This window comes from Chiloscyllium plagiosum, chromosome 45, assembly GCF_004010195.1.
Source record: "Chiloscyllium plagiosum isolate BGI_BamShark_2017 chromosome 45, ASM401019v2, whole genome shotgun sequence".
In the NCBI taxonomy this organism is placed as follows: domain Eukaryota; kingdom Metazoa; phylum Chordata; class Chondrichthyes; order Orectolobiformes; family Hemiscylliidae; genus Chiloscyllium; species Chiloscyllium plagiosum.
This window is the reverse complement of record NC_057754.1, coordinates 1535705-1552686: the sequence shown is the minus strand read 5'-3', so window position 1 is coordinate 1552686 and position 16982 is coordinate 1535705. Positions and strand designations below refer to the sequence as shown.

At 40.2% G+C, this 16982-nt stretch overlaps 1 protein-coding gene across 3 annotated transcripts in view; it reads right to left on the bottom strand.

The window, feature by feature from the left end:
- The window catches only part of LOC122543809 (macro domain-containing protein CT2219-like), a 955696-nt gene that overhangs the window by 903065 nt on the left and 35649 nt on the right, over window positions 1-16982 (bottom strand). For all 3 annotated transcript variants that reach the window (XM_043682600.1, XM_043682599.1, XM_043682598.1), the window contains one exon: window positions 11270-11386. In XM_043682600.1, the coding sequence (XP_043538535.1) occupies window positions 11270-11386 (117 nt within the window). The remainder of the gene's footprint in view (window positions 1-11269; window positions 11387-16982) is intronic.

Genomic DNA, 16982 nt, shown 5'->3' with positions numbered 1-16982 from the left:
GAAATATCTTCCCAATATCCACTCTGTCCAGGCCATTCAGTATTCTGTCTGTTTCTTCATCAAGTATAAACCCAGAGTCCTCAAATGTTCCTCACATATTAAACTTTTCATTCCTGGGACCAGTCTCACGAACCTCCTCTGAAGGAGCCTTACAGAACACCTCTTGCACCACCTGCCACCCTGAGAAGGACCCTTTTATCTCCACTCTCTGCTTTCTGCCACACAGCCAAGCTTCTATCCATGCGAGCACCTTGCCTATGACACCATGGGTCCTTAGCTTACTCAGTAGCCTCCTGTGCGGCACCTCGTCAAAGGCCTTCTTGAAATCCAGGTAGATAGCATCCATTCACTCTCCTTGGTCTAACCTGCTCATTACTTCCTCAAAGAATTCTAGCAGATTTGTCAAGCATGACCTCCCTTTGATGAAACTATGCTGACTTTGCCCTATTTTACCATATACTTCCAAGTACTCAGAAATCTCATTCTTCACAATGGATTCCAGGAGCTTACCCACAACTGAGGTTAGGCTAATCAGTCTGTAATTTTCTGCCTTTTGCCTGACTCTTTTTTTAAACAGGGGTGTCACGTTAGTGATTTTCCAGTTCTCTGGGATCCTCCCTGATTCTAGCAATTCCTGAAAGATCACTAATAACACATCCACTATCTCATCAGCTATCTCCCTTCAAACACTGTGGTGTAGTCCATCTGGTGATTTATCCACCATTCAGTCTTTCTGGCACCTTTTCCTTGCTGATGGGCACCACATTCAGCTCTACCCCTTCACTTTCTTAAATCTTTGGGATATTACTTGCGTCTTCCATCATGAAGGTTAGCTGAAAGACTCAGCAAACAATTCAAATGTGGTGAGTCATAAAGAAAGACTAAAGCATCTTTCATGACTTTGGAATATGCCAAATCGCTTTACACCCATTTACATACCTTTTGAAGGGCAGTCACTGTTATAAAGCAGGATATACCAATTTGTATTCAGCAAATTCCCACACATAACAATGTGAGAATGACCCAAAAATCAATAGCATCAACAGATAATTACGACAGCCCTCAGAATGTCAGCCTAGATTTTGTGCTCAAGTGTCTGGAATGGAATTTGAACTCACAACCTTTTGATTCAGAGGTCAGAGCATTACCAACTAAGACTCAGCTGACACCTTCATACAAACATATGACAGAATCATGGTTGATCTGACTGTTGCCTCAATTCTACATCCCCAGCTAAACCCTACCCCCATCCCATCTCAATAACTTCTGATTCTTGCTAGCCAAGGATCAATCTACTTCTGCCTTAAATGCATTCTGTCTCCACCACCTGTAGGGAAGGGTGTTTCATAAACTCAACCCTCAGACAGAAAACATCTCTTAAGCAGATGACCCATACTTCTCGTCTTGCCAAGAAAGAAACACCCTCTCAGTATCCACCCTATCAAATCCCAACAAAATTCTTTTATCACTACACTCCACACCCGAAAATACTGAATTAAACATTTCTTCCTTCTCCACTGCTATCAGGAATGTCTTCAGCAAAATGTGCGCACACACATATGTGAGTATGTGTCTGCTTCTGTGTATGTCACTGTATGTATGTTTATGTCCAAGCGTGTGTATGTATTTGTCTGCGTGGGGATGTGTGGTTGTGGTGTGTGTCTGTGGTATGTGAGAGAGAAAGTGTGTGCATGTTATGTTTACCGTACGACCAGAATATTGCTCATCCCATGTGCATGCAGTCTGCACAGGGTCTAGGACAATTCTGTTCTTTGTGCATTCCTGGTTCGTTGTTTACAGAATAACTGATGTGGGCCACTGTATAAAACATTTCTTAAATGATATTAAGAGAAATAAAATATTCATGAAAGAATCCATTCCTTCAATCCAACATTTGATTTACCACAACAGTGAGAGAGACTTTGGATATCAAGTACTGTGCAGTCACCTCACTTTACATGTGTACTGCTGGTGATTTATAGCAGATTTCAATACATTCTTTGTCTTGACATTTTGCGTTTCTAAAAATCACTGAAAATAAGATCATGGTTTGGAGAACAAGATGGTTTAGAATTTGGAGCAAAAAATATTGAGCTAGCCAAGCTCAATAGCGCCACCAGCAGATATTTGGTAGTATTTCCACTATTTGTAATATTAATAATCGAAACTTTCCAAAATTAATGCACTCAAATTTAAAGGAGTAAAAGATTTATGACAGAAGCAAAGTGGGTTATTTAACTGAAGTAAAATGACACCTTACATAGTAATAGACAGAAGAGAAAGCAATAAAATATTGAGCAACCAGATAAGAAAGATTAAGTCATTGTCAAACGTGTATAGTTACGATTAAATGCTTGTGGAGAGAGTGCGTGACACATAGAAACTAATGTAACAATTTCTTTTGAAAATTATGAAAGTATGGTAACATTTAGAGCTACAATGAAGGAAGCAACAACATATTGAGAGGGTTGCAAAGGATAAAGGGGGCCAAAGGCTAAAAAGCCTGAAAATGAGAGAGGCACAAAAGAAGGTCATTTCACTCTTCAAGCTCAGTCCAACATGCGAACAGAATGATCTTACTTTAACTCTGCATACCTTTCTTTGTTTCGTCTATGTACTTTGGGAGAAGTTTCCAATTTTCTGAGGCCTTTGTTGGTGATTTCTTTGGCGAAAAGTAGAAGGCAAGATGGAAAATGTGCAAAGAATGCTGAGCAGAACAAGATTATGGAGTAATCCATAAATACTGAAAATCTTAGAGAAAAACTACAGAAGTTGGAAATGGAAAACAGCTTCATCCAGTTATTATTTGTTTTTTACAGTGAGGTAAGTTTTAAAATTAGCATTTTAAAGCTTTATTTCAAATGAACGGTTTGGCAACTATGGTTTGTGCAGAGTCTTGAGCACTACAGATTCTTTGAAGTGCCCAGTGATTTCGTTGGTGTTTCCTGTAAAACTCAGGATACGATCATCCCAAATGTTCCTTCTGTGGTCCTCTATTTGACCAGTCTTCAAGCATTGCCAAGAGTCTGGATCAGCCCCTTGTACATACAGCTCAGAAAAAAATAAAAGCCACCCTCATCATTAAAAAGGGACGCTAATAAAACTGACAGCCATCCCACTCAGAAAATCTCCTAATTCGTCAAGTAGTAATTACTTGGTACAGCCACAGACCAGTGAGACCAAAGATCTGACAAATGGTATTGGGTTGAGAAAAATCGTGCTGAATGTTGCGGGTGATAGTAAAATTAATGAAATACTGTCATTTGTATTCATTACTGTTCCCAATTTCTCTTTTCAGTGACAGTAATTGCATAGTCATAATTGCAATTATGATATTATTTCTGGTCAGGTGAGCAGAATGCCACAGAAATATTCATGAACTCAAAATCTACTTATCAGTTTCAATCATATTCGACAAAAGGTGTTGTAAATGAATAAGTCAATCCACAGCCTGAATCACAAAAAGTGAGACAGAAAGACCAATGTTCAAATGGAAGACAGTTTCAGACAGATTGAAATGCTTTCTGTTTTCATCTTACGCTGTTCCAGGACAGGTTTTTCTGAATTTATGGTTTTATGACTGTTCCAAACTTTAAATGGCTCAACATCATCTTTCACTGTAAATGTAACATGACCGCCGAGGTATGTGTACAGCAGCAAGTTCTGGAAGTGAAAGCAATACATCGGCACACCAATAAAGGTGCATAGAGCTTCCCAGTGACTGACTGTCACACAGCATGCATTCAACATTTCTCCTCTCCTCTGACTGCAATGTCACACTTGTTACAGCATGTTTGCTATGTCCCATATGCAGCTCATTCTAGGGTCTATTACTATGTTTACTCACACCCCACCCATTATGTCCCTTATCCAGTTTATGCACTTGTTGCTTTTATAATGAAAGTATGCAGCATATTATTTGGACACTTACGGCTAACTTCCACCAGAAATCAGCTAGGTATCAAATTTGGCTATCATAATGGGGAGTTTCTCTCTGTGAGGTCTAGTCAGATTTCTCATGCTATCATCCAAAACTCACCTCATTACCTATGCACCATGCCCCTATGATGCCCCCCACGTCCTATCATCTTTCTGGCCACATGCAGAAGTAATCACCACCGCCCCCAGATCTCCCAGGATTGCTGGCGGAGATGCCCTTTATAAAGCTGGGCTGTGCATCCCATTAAGTCACCATGCACATATTGGGGTCTAAAAACAAATGCATACAGACAGCACAGCTGATATTGCACTTCTAAACCAGATGGCTCTTACCATCGATGGCCCCACCTTGCTGCAGTAACCAACATCTTCCAATACACAATGGTCTCTCCCACTTATATGTTGAGTTTCACTCCTTGACGATTATTGTCCCTCTATCCCAATATATTATCTCTAATTCGTAGAAATGATCTCCCCTACTTTCCTACCACAGCAGTGGCCCTAATATCCACCCTTGACCTTCAGTGAACCGATCTATGGCTGACCGTGACCCGCCCTCTTCTCCCCATTCCAAACCATTGGTCGAACAGCCCTAACTGACGATTGACCAGACTCCTGACTGATCACTGTGCAACTCCCCATTAGACTTACCCATGACTCTCCAACACAACAGCACTATATCTGCAGGGTTGACCATGATCCACTGCCCAGACTGTAGTAATACTGATCTTCTGACCCTGATGCCCCCGACTGGCTGTGTGTAGGCCTTTGGATTGTTAGCATATTCTATCCTTGACTTATTGTGCTGGGACCACCTGAGTGAAGGTCGTCTTCCTTGTTATGACTGAGAATTGCTTCCCTTAGGCTTCGAAGAATGGTTGATCCACATGCAGTATGTTTGCCATTCACATTGCTGGCATTTGGTGCTGACGTGAGATTGGTGTAGAACAGTGACATACAGCGACATGTCTGCCTTCACTGATAACTGCTGACAACCAGCTAGTGTTGTGACCGTTAAAGGGCAAGGCAAGACATAGCCACTGAGAGTCTTGAAGTTCTGGCTAAAGAGGTAAAGTACAAAAAGGCAAATAAGCACTGAAGTATGTGCAGAGTGAGTAAGTGCTAAGAGGGCAAGCAACAAGCCTTGATATGAACCTGGTCCAATTCATGAGTTAGGTGCCTGTTCCTGCATGTAAAGTGACCTAGCAGTATCACTGCAAAGCAAGGTCCAGCTACAAACTGCAGCAATGAAATGTAGAACTGTCCAGTATGTCAATCAGAAATGCACCATGAAGATGTGGTGAGGTGGTTATGTATCCGGTATGACTGTCCATGGACCAGGGATGCATGTAGTCACTGTACATGGCGTGTGTCCTGGGATCTTGGACACTGCTGTCCAAGATCAAAAACTGGAAGAGCAAGCAGTAACCACTCTGGCTTTCAGGTCAGGAATTGTCACCAATTGCAGGTGGGAAATGGGATACTCATATAATAAGAGGAGATTAGTAACAATGAGATGTTAATGCATAATAATGGACGCAAATATGCCTCTTGCTGCTCACTAGCAGGATTCTCATCTTGCTGTTCAACACCTGGTTGGAGAATGGATAATTTTGCTCTCAACTTTGAGAATCTCATTACTGCTGCTCATTGCATTTTCCCATCTTTCTCATCAGTACTCATGTCAATCAGGGACCGGGAAGATTGTGGCCACTGGTTCTAAGGTGAAGAAAAAATGGATTTTAGTTTTAAAAATGGGAAGAAAGTAATCTTGAACAATAAGTAAAGACAGCATTTCCAAGAAATCAAGTGATTTTTAGATCAAGGCACAGCAAGTCACCTGGGGAGTCAAGTGCTAGGGTGACTACTGAGTTGAGAATTTGACAACCCAGAGAAAGGAGCCCACTAGCAAGTTCATTTAAACAGAAACAAATGATTCAGACAGAAAAAGTCTTAGCAGCAGAGTTACTGTAAACTGCAGTCTTCAAAATCAAACAGGAGTGAGAAACAATCCTAAATTGCTTAAGAAAACCCCAGAAGCATAAGATTTCAGATGTCAGAACAAAAGACATCCTATATGGTTGTTGGAAGGATACGTTTAAGCAACACATGCTAAATAACAAGTGATCTGAGATAGCAGCTTGTTTAAGAGTCTCAGGAAGAGATATTCACTAAAGAAAGGGGTACTAAACAATTGCAGAAATTGCCATGAAGAAACTAATGAAATTTGCACCACATGAACAAGGAGTTTTAGTGTACAGAGGGTGACACTTCACTGAGATTTATGTGTCTCTGTAAGATAGTTTTTGGGATAAAGTGGGTAAATCTTCCTTTATCTAGGGAGCTATGCAGTATTTTGATATCACTTGAGAAGAAAATGCAAATGATGTATATGTGTCATCAAAGAACCAGGACGTAAAGCAGCATGTAACCAGAAAACATTGTGGCTGCAGTTTGATTTCCAGCTTTTGTTATAAATGCTGCTAGTTGCTATTGAACTATACTGTAATATGTGTAGTCTTCAGATAAACTGAACCGACTTTTATGTTACCAAACCCCAGTGTGTAATTGGTGAGTCTGCATAAAGAATCCAGAAACACAATATGCACCAGCAGGTAAAAGGATAGAAAACGGTGACCAAACTGAAAAAAAAAGTATCTTATTAACTATGAAGGGCAGCATATTCCATGAACTGAAAATTTTCTATTAACAAATTCTGGAAAGCTTTAAACCTGATGGATAAGGTTCAAGATGTTAGGATTATTACTTAAGCAATAAAAGCCATAAATTATTTCAAGAAATTCACTGTAGTCAACAAGTTTCACAGCTTAGATTTTTGGTTAACTCTGAACATCTTCTAAGTAAAGTGTACTTTTTCAGAGGATTGAAGCTAAACTTTAAAAAAATCAAGTCAAAAGATGTGCAGATTCATGGATTGGCCATGCTAAATTGCCATGTAGTGGCTCAAAGAGCCGAATGGCTCTTTCCACACAGTAGGGCTTTTGTGATTCTGTGATTCTATGATTCTAAGTGGTCACGATCTTCCTAATCTGCTTTATCTTTCAGTGTTAATCACTCAGTGAATTAATAACTGGGATCTTGAGATATTTCTCCAAAAAACCTTGGAGTAACAACAAACAAGAGTTGGCTCATAATTGGAAGATTATAACCCTTCACCTAATTCAAAAACACCTTCCTGAATATAAATAGAAATTTTCATTAATCTAAAAACAAAATCAGAATTAAAAATGATCCAGCTCTTGAAAACTGAAACTAAATATATATATTTTCTTAATATAATTTGAAAGGTTGCTCTAAATAGTATGAAAAGTATTATTTTATGGTAACTTTGCATTAAAATTAATAACTTTTTAAATTAATTAATTTGAAATTTTGCTTCCTAACATTATCTGCTGACTCTTAGTTATTAAATTGCTGTTCCAGGATTAAGAAGTCATACATTTATCTTGTAAATATTACATGGGATGAGGTGTGGAAGTATGAGGTAACCATTAGGAATTTGTGCAGAAGCAAAAAGAAAGGCTTAGGTTTTTCACAGCCACCAGATATCATAAAACACTCTACAGCCAATTAACTACCTCTACAGTATTGTGATGAAATGTAGCAGCAGCCAAATCACACACATAAACTCTCGCTAACGACAATATGATAATGATCAAATCATCTACTTTAGTGAGACTGGTGAGAGATAAATATTGGCCTCAGGTCTGCCGGGAAGAACTTTCCTGCTCTTCCCTGAAACAATATCATCAAATCGGCCCAAGCAGACAGAAGGAGCCTCAGTTCTAATGTCCTATCCAAAACATGGCCTCTCCAACGGTACAGCACTCCCTCAGTAACGCTCTGGGGTTTGATTTTTGAACTCCGAGCCTGCAGTGTTACATGAACCTGAAGTCCTGTGATTCAAAGTTGCATGCTAACAGAAGCAGATAGGGGAGGTGGTGGTGTGGTGGTACTACCATGGGGCTAGCAATGTCGAGGCCAAGGCCACTGCAGCTGGTGGAATTTAAGTTTAATTAGTAAACCTGGAAACAAAAAGCTAGTCGCAGTGATGATAGCTACAACAACTATATTGACTTGTAAAAATCCATCCGGTTCACTGATGTTATTACCTGGTCCGATCTACATGCGACCCCAGACTTAACAATGTGGTTGACCTTTACTGCACTCTGAAGTGGTCTAGAAAATCATTCAGTTCAAGGACAATGAGCAATGGGCAACAAGTATTAGCCTTACCCACATTACCGACATGCCATCAAAGGAAAACAAAACAATCTGGAACTTTTTAAGAAGCTTTAGCATAATATGTAGTTGAGTTAATAATGTCATCAAGGTGATAAGAGAGCAAGATTGCTCACCATCTAAAGAAACTATATAGGGCAAGAAGCATTATGCAAAGCAGTGAGAACCTCTGCTCACACCATATCCACATCATACCTCCTCACCTACCCACTCCCCCATGGTACCAAAATCACAAGAGTAGGAATCAACACATTACAGCTAACATGGAAGGGGTCAGCAGCAGTTAGGCTTCCTTGCCATATATATGTATTTCAGATTTATCAGCCATTCAAAATTATTTCAAGTATATATTCTTTGCCATTATTCAGAACTCACTGAAAAGCATAATCACAAATGCTCGCCTAGAGAGAATGGAAAATGTATATTTATTCTAAAGGTTGGATTTTAAACCTCATCAGAAAAATCCCTGCCTGCCAGAAAACTGCATGGCTGCAAACCCCTATCATCATTGCCATCCCAAAAGTTAAACTATCTTTCAGGTATTTCAATGTACAAGTCAGACAATACAAATAACAAGCTTCCAAGCTAATGTGAATGGATTGTTATTACTATGCTAAATTTGATTGGAGCTGTCCGTGGTACCAGACAGTGTTTGCTTTACAATTAAAATCCAGCTGAGAGGAAATGTGATTGAATTTTTACAAATGAAGACGGGATTGGATACACCCGAGTTAGATAGGTTTAGATTATTTGAAATCATTAAGGATGGTAAGAGTAGCAGTTATGTGTGTGAAAAAGAATTAGGTTGGCTGTTTTCCCTGGAGTTTTGGAGGCTGAGGGGTGACCTTATAGTGGTTTATAAAACCATGAGGGACATGTATACGGTAAATAGACGAGGTCTTTTCCCTGGAGTGAGGGAATCCAGAACTAGACAGCATAGGTTTAGGGTGACTGGGGAAAGTTTTAACATGAACCTAAGAGGCAATGTTTTCACATAGAGGGCAGTGTGTGTATGGAATGAGCTGTGAGCAAGTGGTGGAGGCTGGTACAATTACAACATTTAAAAGGCATTTGGATGGGTATATGAATAGGAAGGGTCTGGGGGAATATAGACTAAGTGCTGGCGAATGGGACTAGATTAGGTTAGGATATCTGGTCGGCAGGGTGAATTGGACTGAAGGGTCTGTTTCTGTGCTGTACATCTCTATGACTCTGTAACTCTAGCTACCAGACGTTGCCATTTGAAATGAAGTGCCCTCAGTAGATGAATATGAAGTTCCTTCAAGTTTTTAAAAGCAACACTGATAAGTACCTAGAAGACAATTCCAGTTACACAGAATCACAGAGATTTTGCAACTTTGTGCAGTTGGTTCTTATTCTCCAAAACAGTAGTTTTAATCCACTGTGCCCTCTGATCTTCCAAATCTGATTTACTTCAAACACCTCTCTCTATAATCTACTTTGAACAGTTGACATAGTTCCTGGCTCAGTTACTAACTCTAACACTGCAGTCCATAGCCTCACACCACCCTCCATAGAAAGACTGTTCCTGTCTCCTAATCAAAAGGACTAACATTGAGTCTTATACCTACATTCTACTTTGTAGACTTCCATCTTATGGAACAACTTCTAGCCCATTTGAACCATTGCTTCATAATTTTAAAAAACTTAAGTAAAGTCACCCAACAATTTAAATTCTTCAATCAGAATCAGCCCCAATTTTTCAAAATCTTCCTGCCCATATTTCCTTATGGGGTATACCAGGCAGCATTCTTATATGATGTCTCAACTTCTTTCCTGCATGTAAACAGTAATTGCAAGATCTAAACTGCAAATTCTTCATCTGAATAAGTTTTGACATAAATACACCATGACATTTTATTTTTCTTTTCCATGTGTATATTCTATATATCTCACCTTAAACCCAGAATACCTTCATCATTTCTTGGCCTTATCCCCTTGTACTGCTACTTTTTAAGGTCTTGTAAATATGAAAACTCAAATCCCCCCACTGTTCCACATTACCCAACATTTCCCCATAGTATAATCACCTCACAGTTACTAACAATAAATTCCGCCAGTCATTTCTTTATCCATTTGACTCTTAGCTCCATTTCGTCCTCAGGATCATTTGCCATGCACCCTGTTTTACTATTACATTAATTTGTGCAGCATTCCCTCTAGCCCTATACAACATTCAACAAAGGTAATCATATGGCTGCCTGTAGAAGAGTGCTGCTCATTTCTAACCACTCTGGGAACTATTGTTAACTTCTACTCTTTATTTCTAAACCAAATTGATATCCTCCACATTTTTCCAATCCTTTAATCTTCTCCAATAGTCTTCTGGGTGGCATCACAGGCTTTCTGAAAGTCCAGGTACACCATATCCACCACATCTGTCACCTCTGCCAAGAAAGTGTTCGTTCAACAGTTCAGGTTTCACGCACAGTATCGCTTTCTGAAATCTGCCTTGATTCTAATGATTCCTCTTCAGCTGCAAGGGTAAGTTGCTTGCTTGCATAGATTGTCATGAATCAGCAGTATTCACATTCTTCTGGAGATTGCTTGGTTATTTTCAGCTGGGGAAGCCTCCCTCTTTGCACACCAGATAGATTCATATCATAGATATTTGGTGGGCATGTATAAAGTTGAAATCCATAATCCCACTAATGTGACATATGACTTAAATTGATGGTGCCGATAGGGCTTGATGTGATGATTTATAAAACATTGTAATCTAACAACAAAACAACAGTATTAAAAATGTCCCTATCCACAAAATTAAGAATGTGATGCAAACAACAAGTTAATTTAAGTGAAAATTATCTCAACTTTGAGGTCTAGACTGCCAGAGACTGTGGGTGAAGTCTGGGATGTCAGCAAGTTCCCAGAATCTTGCAGAAATTGTGAATTTTGTTTTACCTACTTCCTTTTTTGCCTTTAAGTGATTAATTCTTTAGATTTGCACCATTGAGTGATGGCAGGATTGAATCCAGTCAATGGTGCAGTCATTGTATCATTCCACTTGTAAGTCTGCAGGTCACAAAGCTGTCAAAGTACCAACCTGCATTGACAATTGTATTAATTTCCAGCTTGGTGATGTCCTCCTGCAAGATTGAAAGCTTTTGATTCATAACATCGTCCTGCCCATAGTGCGAAAATGGTTGTGTAAACGCTTCTTCTGCCAAAACAAAATATAGACAAAATTAAATAATTACATTACAGAGCCAGTATTACAAAATTTAACCAGGAGTATTCAACTGCTTTTTGAGTAAAAGAGTCTAGGTGCAAACAGTAACTGGGGACACGGTTTCCAATAAAACAATTTAATAGAAAATTAGAAAACTTCTAACAACATAATCAGATGGTGCCAGTGAAAATGAGCCTATCTTCTGAGTTGTAAGAGAATCCTGTTCTTGTCAGGTTCTTTTCATGTCTTCAGTGCTTCCCAAAACATTACAAAGTCAACTTTCATACAGCAAGCTCAGAAAAACAGCAATGATGCCAGATAGTGACATCAGCCATAGTCATATCAGATTAGATTAGATTAGATTCCCTATTGTATGGAAACGAGCCCTTTAGCCCAACAAGTCCGCACCGACCCTCTGAACCGTACCCACCAGACTCATTTCCCTACATTTACCCCTGACTAGTGAACCTAACACAATGGGCAATTTAGCATGGCCAATTCACCTGACCTGCACATCTTTGGACTGTGGCAGGAAACTGGAACGCCCAAAGGAAACCCACACAGACACAGGGAGTACATGCAAACTCCACACAGACAGTCACCCAAGGAAGGAATCAAACTCAGGTCCATGGTGTTATGAGGCAGCAGTGCTAACCACTGAGCCACTGTGCCGCCTCATATTGAATGGTGCAGCAGACTCAGAAAGCTGAATGGCCTCCTCCTGCACCTATTTTTCTATGTTTTTTTCCAGTTGATAGGATCATGTTGCATCCATCTTACTGACATATAAGAAATCAACATATCAGATATTGTGCCCATACTTATTCCTCTGTTGGTCACTAGGACACAAACCTGAAAGACAGTTTGGCCTTATCCTTCTGCAAAGAGAGGGCCCTCACATACGCTGGAATAACTTCACAGAGGCTGGTATTCTGTCACCAAGTCACCCTTTATTTACACATGCAAAGAACTTGACACTGGTCTGTCTTACTCAGAGCCAACTCTCAGAGTGAACGGAACCTCTGACACCCCTGCTTATATCGATCAGCAAAGGGTCCCTGATTGGACCAGGTAAACAGCCCAATCAAAGAGGGGCTATTCTATGAGGTCCACCCAGCTGGTCTCATTACAATCACTATAACACCCTTTGCAAAATTTAACTTTTCATGCGTACAGCAGGCATTTGGTAGTTAAAGCTGGGAATCTTAACAGACCTGAGTCTGCCACTGGAAAGTTCCATTTCAATTGCTTTCCTTATCTTATCAAATTCAGAGATTACTACTGGCCCAAAGTTCTCTCCACTCTCAAATGAATCTCCTTTCCAAACCCTTTCTGATGACAGCACTACCTTCTAGGACTTCAGAGGTAGTTAGCAGTGAAAGTGAGGCCAGGGACAAATTTTCTTTGGTCATCCACCAGCTTCATTAGATCTGCACTGCACTGGATCCAATTTCTGAACTAATCTGTTTTAGTGACTTTGAATAAGGAAAAAACATTAGCTAGGTCATCTCAAGAATATCCCTGCTCAGATAGTGACGGGGGTCTTTGACCACCCCTCCCAATGCAACAAGGACAAACCCCCCTGGTCCTCACCTTCCACCCCACCAATCTCTGCATACATTGCATCACCCTCCGCCACTTCCAAACAGACCCGACCACCAAAGATATATTTCCCTCCCTACCCCTATTAGCGTTCTAGAGAGACCCTTCCCTCTGCGACTCCCTCGTCAGGTCCACGCACCCCGCCCCTACCAACCCACACCATTCCCCTCACCTCCGTCCAAGGCCCTAAAGGATCTTTCCACATCCGTCAGAAATTTACCTGTACCTCTACCAATGTCATTTACTGCATCCGTTGCACCCGATGTGGTCTCCTCTACATCAGGGAGACAGGACGCCTTCTTGTGGATTGTTTCAGAGAACATCTCTGTGACACCTGCACCCAGCAACCCCACTGCCCTGCGGCTAAACACTTCAAATCCACCTCCCACTCCATCAAGGACATGCAGGTCCTGGGCCTCCTCCACCGCCAAACCATTACCACCCAACACCTGGAGGAGGAACGCCTCATATTCTGCCTTGCATCCTGCAACCACACGGGATAAATGGGGATTTCAACAGCTTCCTCATTTCCCCTCCACCCACATTATCCTAGGCCCAACCTCCAACTCGGCACCACCCTCCTGACCTGTCCATCACTCCCCCCTCTGACCTATCACCTTCTCCTTCACCTTCATCCACTTATCGCTTTCTTAGATACCATCCTCCCTCAACCATATCCCCTCCCTTTTATCTCTCAGCCCCCAGCCCACAAGCCTGATGAAGGGCTTATGCCCAAAACATCAATTCTTCTGCTCCTCAGATGCTGACCTGCTGTGTTTTCCCAGCAACACACTCCCGACTCTTTGACCAAAGGTCAGATGTGACTTCTGTAAGGTGTGCTCTGGTCTCTGGTATTGAGTTTGAACCCACAACCACTGCCAGCTTAAAACTAACTTTGAAAAAACAAGTTTCACCCAAAGGTAGGATCCAATTTGCCAAACCATTCAGTAATTTACAGTTGCCACACTGAGGCCCTGCTAGATTCATGAAAAATGCATTTGTTCACAACACAAGATGATGACATCTGGTGGTGTATCATAGAACTGCACTTACATATTTTGAAACATGCCCCACTGTCAATTATGGTAACATGAAAAGAAGGAGCAGCATTGGCCAACCAAATGATACACTCTGATTCTACCATCTCATTCTACAATTTTGTACGACACTGAAGTTTCACTGCATGTGGTCAGTGTTAGGAATCTAAACCTATGGCCACTGAAACAGCTATGCACTCACCACTGTCCCAACTAAAATAAGCTAATCGCATCAACTAGCAACTACACTTGGATCTGTCCTTATCTGCTTGTTTCAAATATTCATAGCTTTAACTAGCTGTGCCAGCAGGGAGACTTATCAAAATATATTATCGCATTTTCTAAACTGGCAATCTCTGATCAACATTTAGTTATGCTGTCATTGCATTGTCAAAAATTTGTAATCATTATGAAAATCTTTTTAAAAGATTGGCCAGATAACTTACAAGTGAACATGTTACAAGTAGGTTTACAGTGCAGAGATTAATGCAATTAACCTCTGATCAGGGCATCCCCTACCACTTACAATTTACATGTTGCACCTAAATCTGATATTGAAACAAATTCTATTCTAACATTAAAAGAGAGTGCAATGGTAGAGTCCCTACCTCTGGATTAGAAGGCCCAGAGTCAAGTCTTGAGTGTAATAACATTTCTGAACAGGTAGATCAGAAAATATCTACTCTGACATTAAACAAGTGTCAAGTCATGAAAGAAACTGTTCCGGGACTAAAATAATTTTCCACTTGGAGCCTTGGTCCACCAGTATAACAACATACCCATATAAGAGCACTGTTCCCCAAAATCCAAAGTGCTGACATTTCCAAATGAAACTATTCATGTGTTTCGGTATTTGCTGTAGCAGACAGGACAGCCGATACTTCTGTCAGGAAGAACAAAGTTATTTTGTTTGAAGCACAGAAGACTGAGAGGGGACTTGATAGAGGCATATAAAATTAAGAGGGGCTGAGACAGGGTGAATAGAAAATATCCCTTCCCCTTAATTGAAGGGTCCATAACAATAGGACATAATGTTAAAGTGAAATACAGGAGGTTTAGAGAGGATCTGAGGGAAACTTTTTATATCCGAAGAGTGGTGTGAGAATGCACTGCCTGGGAGGGCAGTTGAGGCTGGTAACCTCATAAGCTTTAAAGAGCACTTGAAATGTCATAATATTCAAGGCTATGAGCATAGTTCCGTAAAGTGGGAGCAGTGTAGGTAGTAATGTATTTTTGGCGGTATCGACTCAATGGGCCAAAGGGCCTCTTCTGGATGATTCTATGATTTTGTAAAAGAGTTTTAATTGCTGAAGAAGCATTTAATTTATTATTAAAAGAGAAAAAAAACCTCCTGAACTTTGAAACCCCCAATAATGAGACAGTGAAATAAAACTTCACAACAGAATAGCTTCAGTTAAGCCTTCGATAAGCAATTTGACCAAATGAATAATGTTTTCACACTTATGTAACATTTCCTAAACTGTGGAAACCTCTCGATTATATTACCAAGTGACATCAATGTGTCCATAAGTGGTAAAGATGGTGTCAATTCTGCATTTCATTAATTCGTTTAATAAAGTTTAAAATCTCTTGACAAGCATTTTTATGAAATCCTTCCTTTCTTATTAGTAAAATGAAAATTGTATGAATGGTAATGCTGGTGACCATCTGAGTTTAATCATGAATAGTTTAAGAAATTATATTAATTATTTAATGTCCAGCTCATTAAATTTGATTCTGATCTAATCTAACTTGAAACAGCATTTGCCTTACATGTTGAACTTACTTTCTCCTTCATGGTCTGAAGCAAAAGTGTTACCAGGCGACAGAGTAATGAAGCTAAACTCAATCTAAGGGCAGTTATTAACAATCACACAATTTATACAATTCCCAGAACAAACAGTGTTTAAAAAAAATGAAAAAATGATTGGAAAAAAAGTTGAAAATTTGAACCAGTGGAATTAGAACCAATGTAAACAATGGGTTATCATATTGACAATGCATATTCTCAGCACATCTCTGCTCCTTGACAGCACTGATGAGTGCACTACAGTGCTGATCAATTTGAAGTGTTGAGATGATTTTTAATAGCCACTTCACAAATAAATGATACTTGCTGAGAACATTATGGTTCAACAAAAGCTATCAAATAAAATGTTCCATTCTCTCAGATATGATTTCTCGTTACCTTGTTAAATAGACATATAATACACAATAGATAAGTATATTAATTGCTATTGATGTGTTCCAATGAATTGGTCCATTCAGAAGGGTAGACAGTACCAGTTCTAGAGGACCAAGCTAGGAGGGCAGTCAGTAGTGAAAAGAGAGGAGTCCCGATCAGGTATATTGGCTTAACTGAAATGTAAGCTAGAGCCAGGAAAGAAAGAAAAAGACCAGGAGAATTGTTTGTAAAGAAGAGCAAAATAGGGTCATACAGCACAGAAACAGACCCTTCAGTCCAACCAGTCCATGCTGACCCTAATCCCAAACTAAATTAGTCCCACCTCCCTGGTCTTGGTTCATATCCCTCTAAACCATTCCTTTTAATGCACTTAAATATAGAGTCACAGAGTCATAGAGATGAACAGCATGGAACAAACCCTTCGGTCCAACCCGTCCATGCCAACCAGATATCCCAACCCAATCTAGTTCCACCTGCTAGCACCTGGCCCATATCCCTCCAAACCCTTCCTATTCATATCCCCATCCAAATGCCTCTTAAATGTTGCAATTGTACCAGCCTCCATCACATCCTCTGGCAGCTCATTCCATACACGCACCACCCTCTGCATGAAAAAGTTGCCCCTTAGGTCTCTTTTAAATCTTTCCCCTCTCACCCTAAATCTATGCCCTTTAGTTCTGGACTCCCTGATCCCAGGGAAAAGACTTTGCCTATTTACCCTATCCATGCCCCTCATAATTTTGTAAACCTCTATAAGGTCACC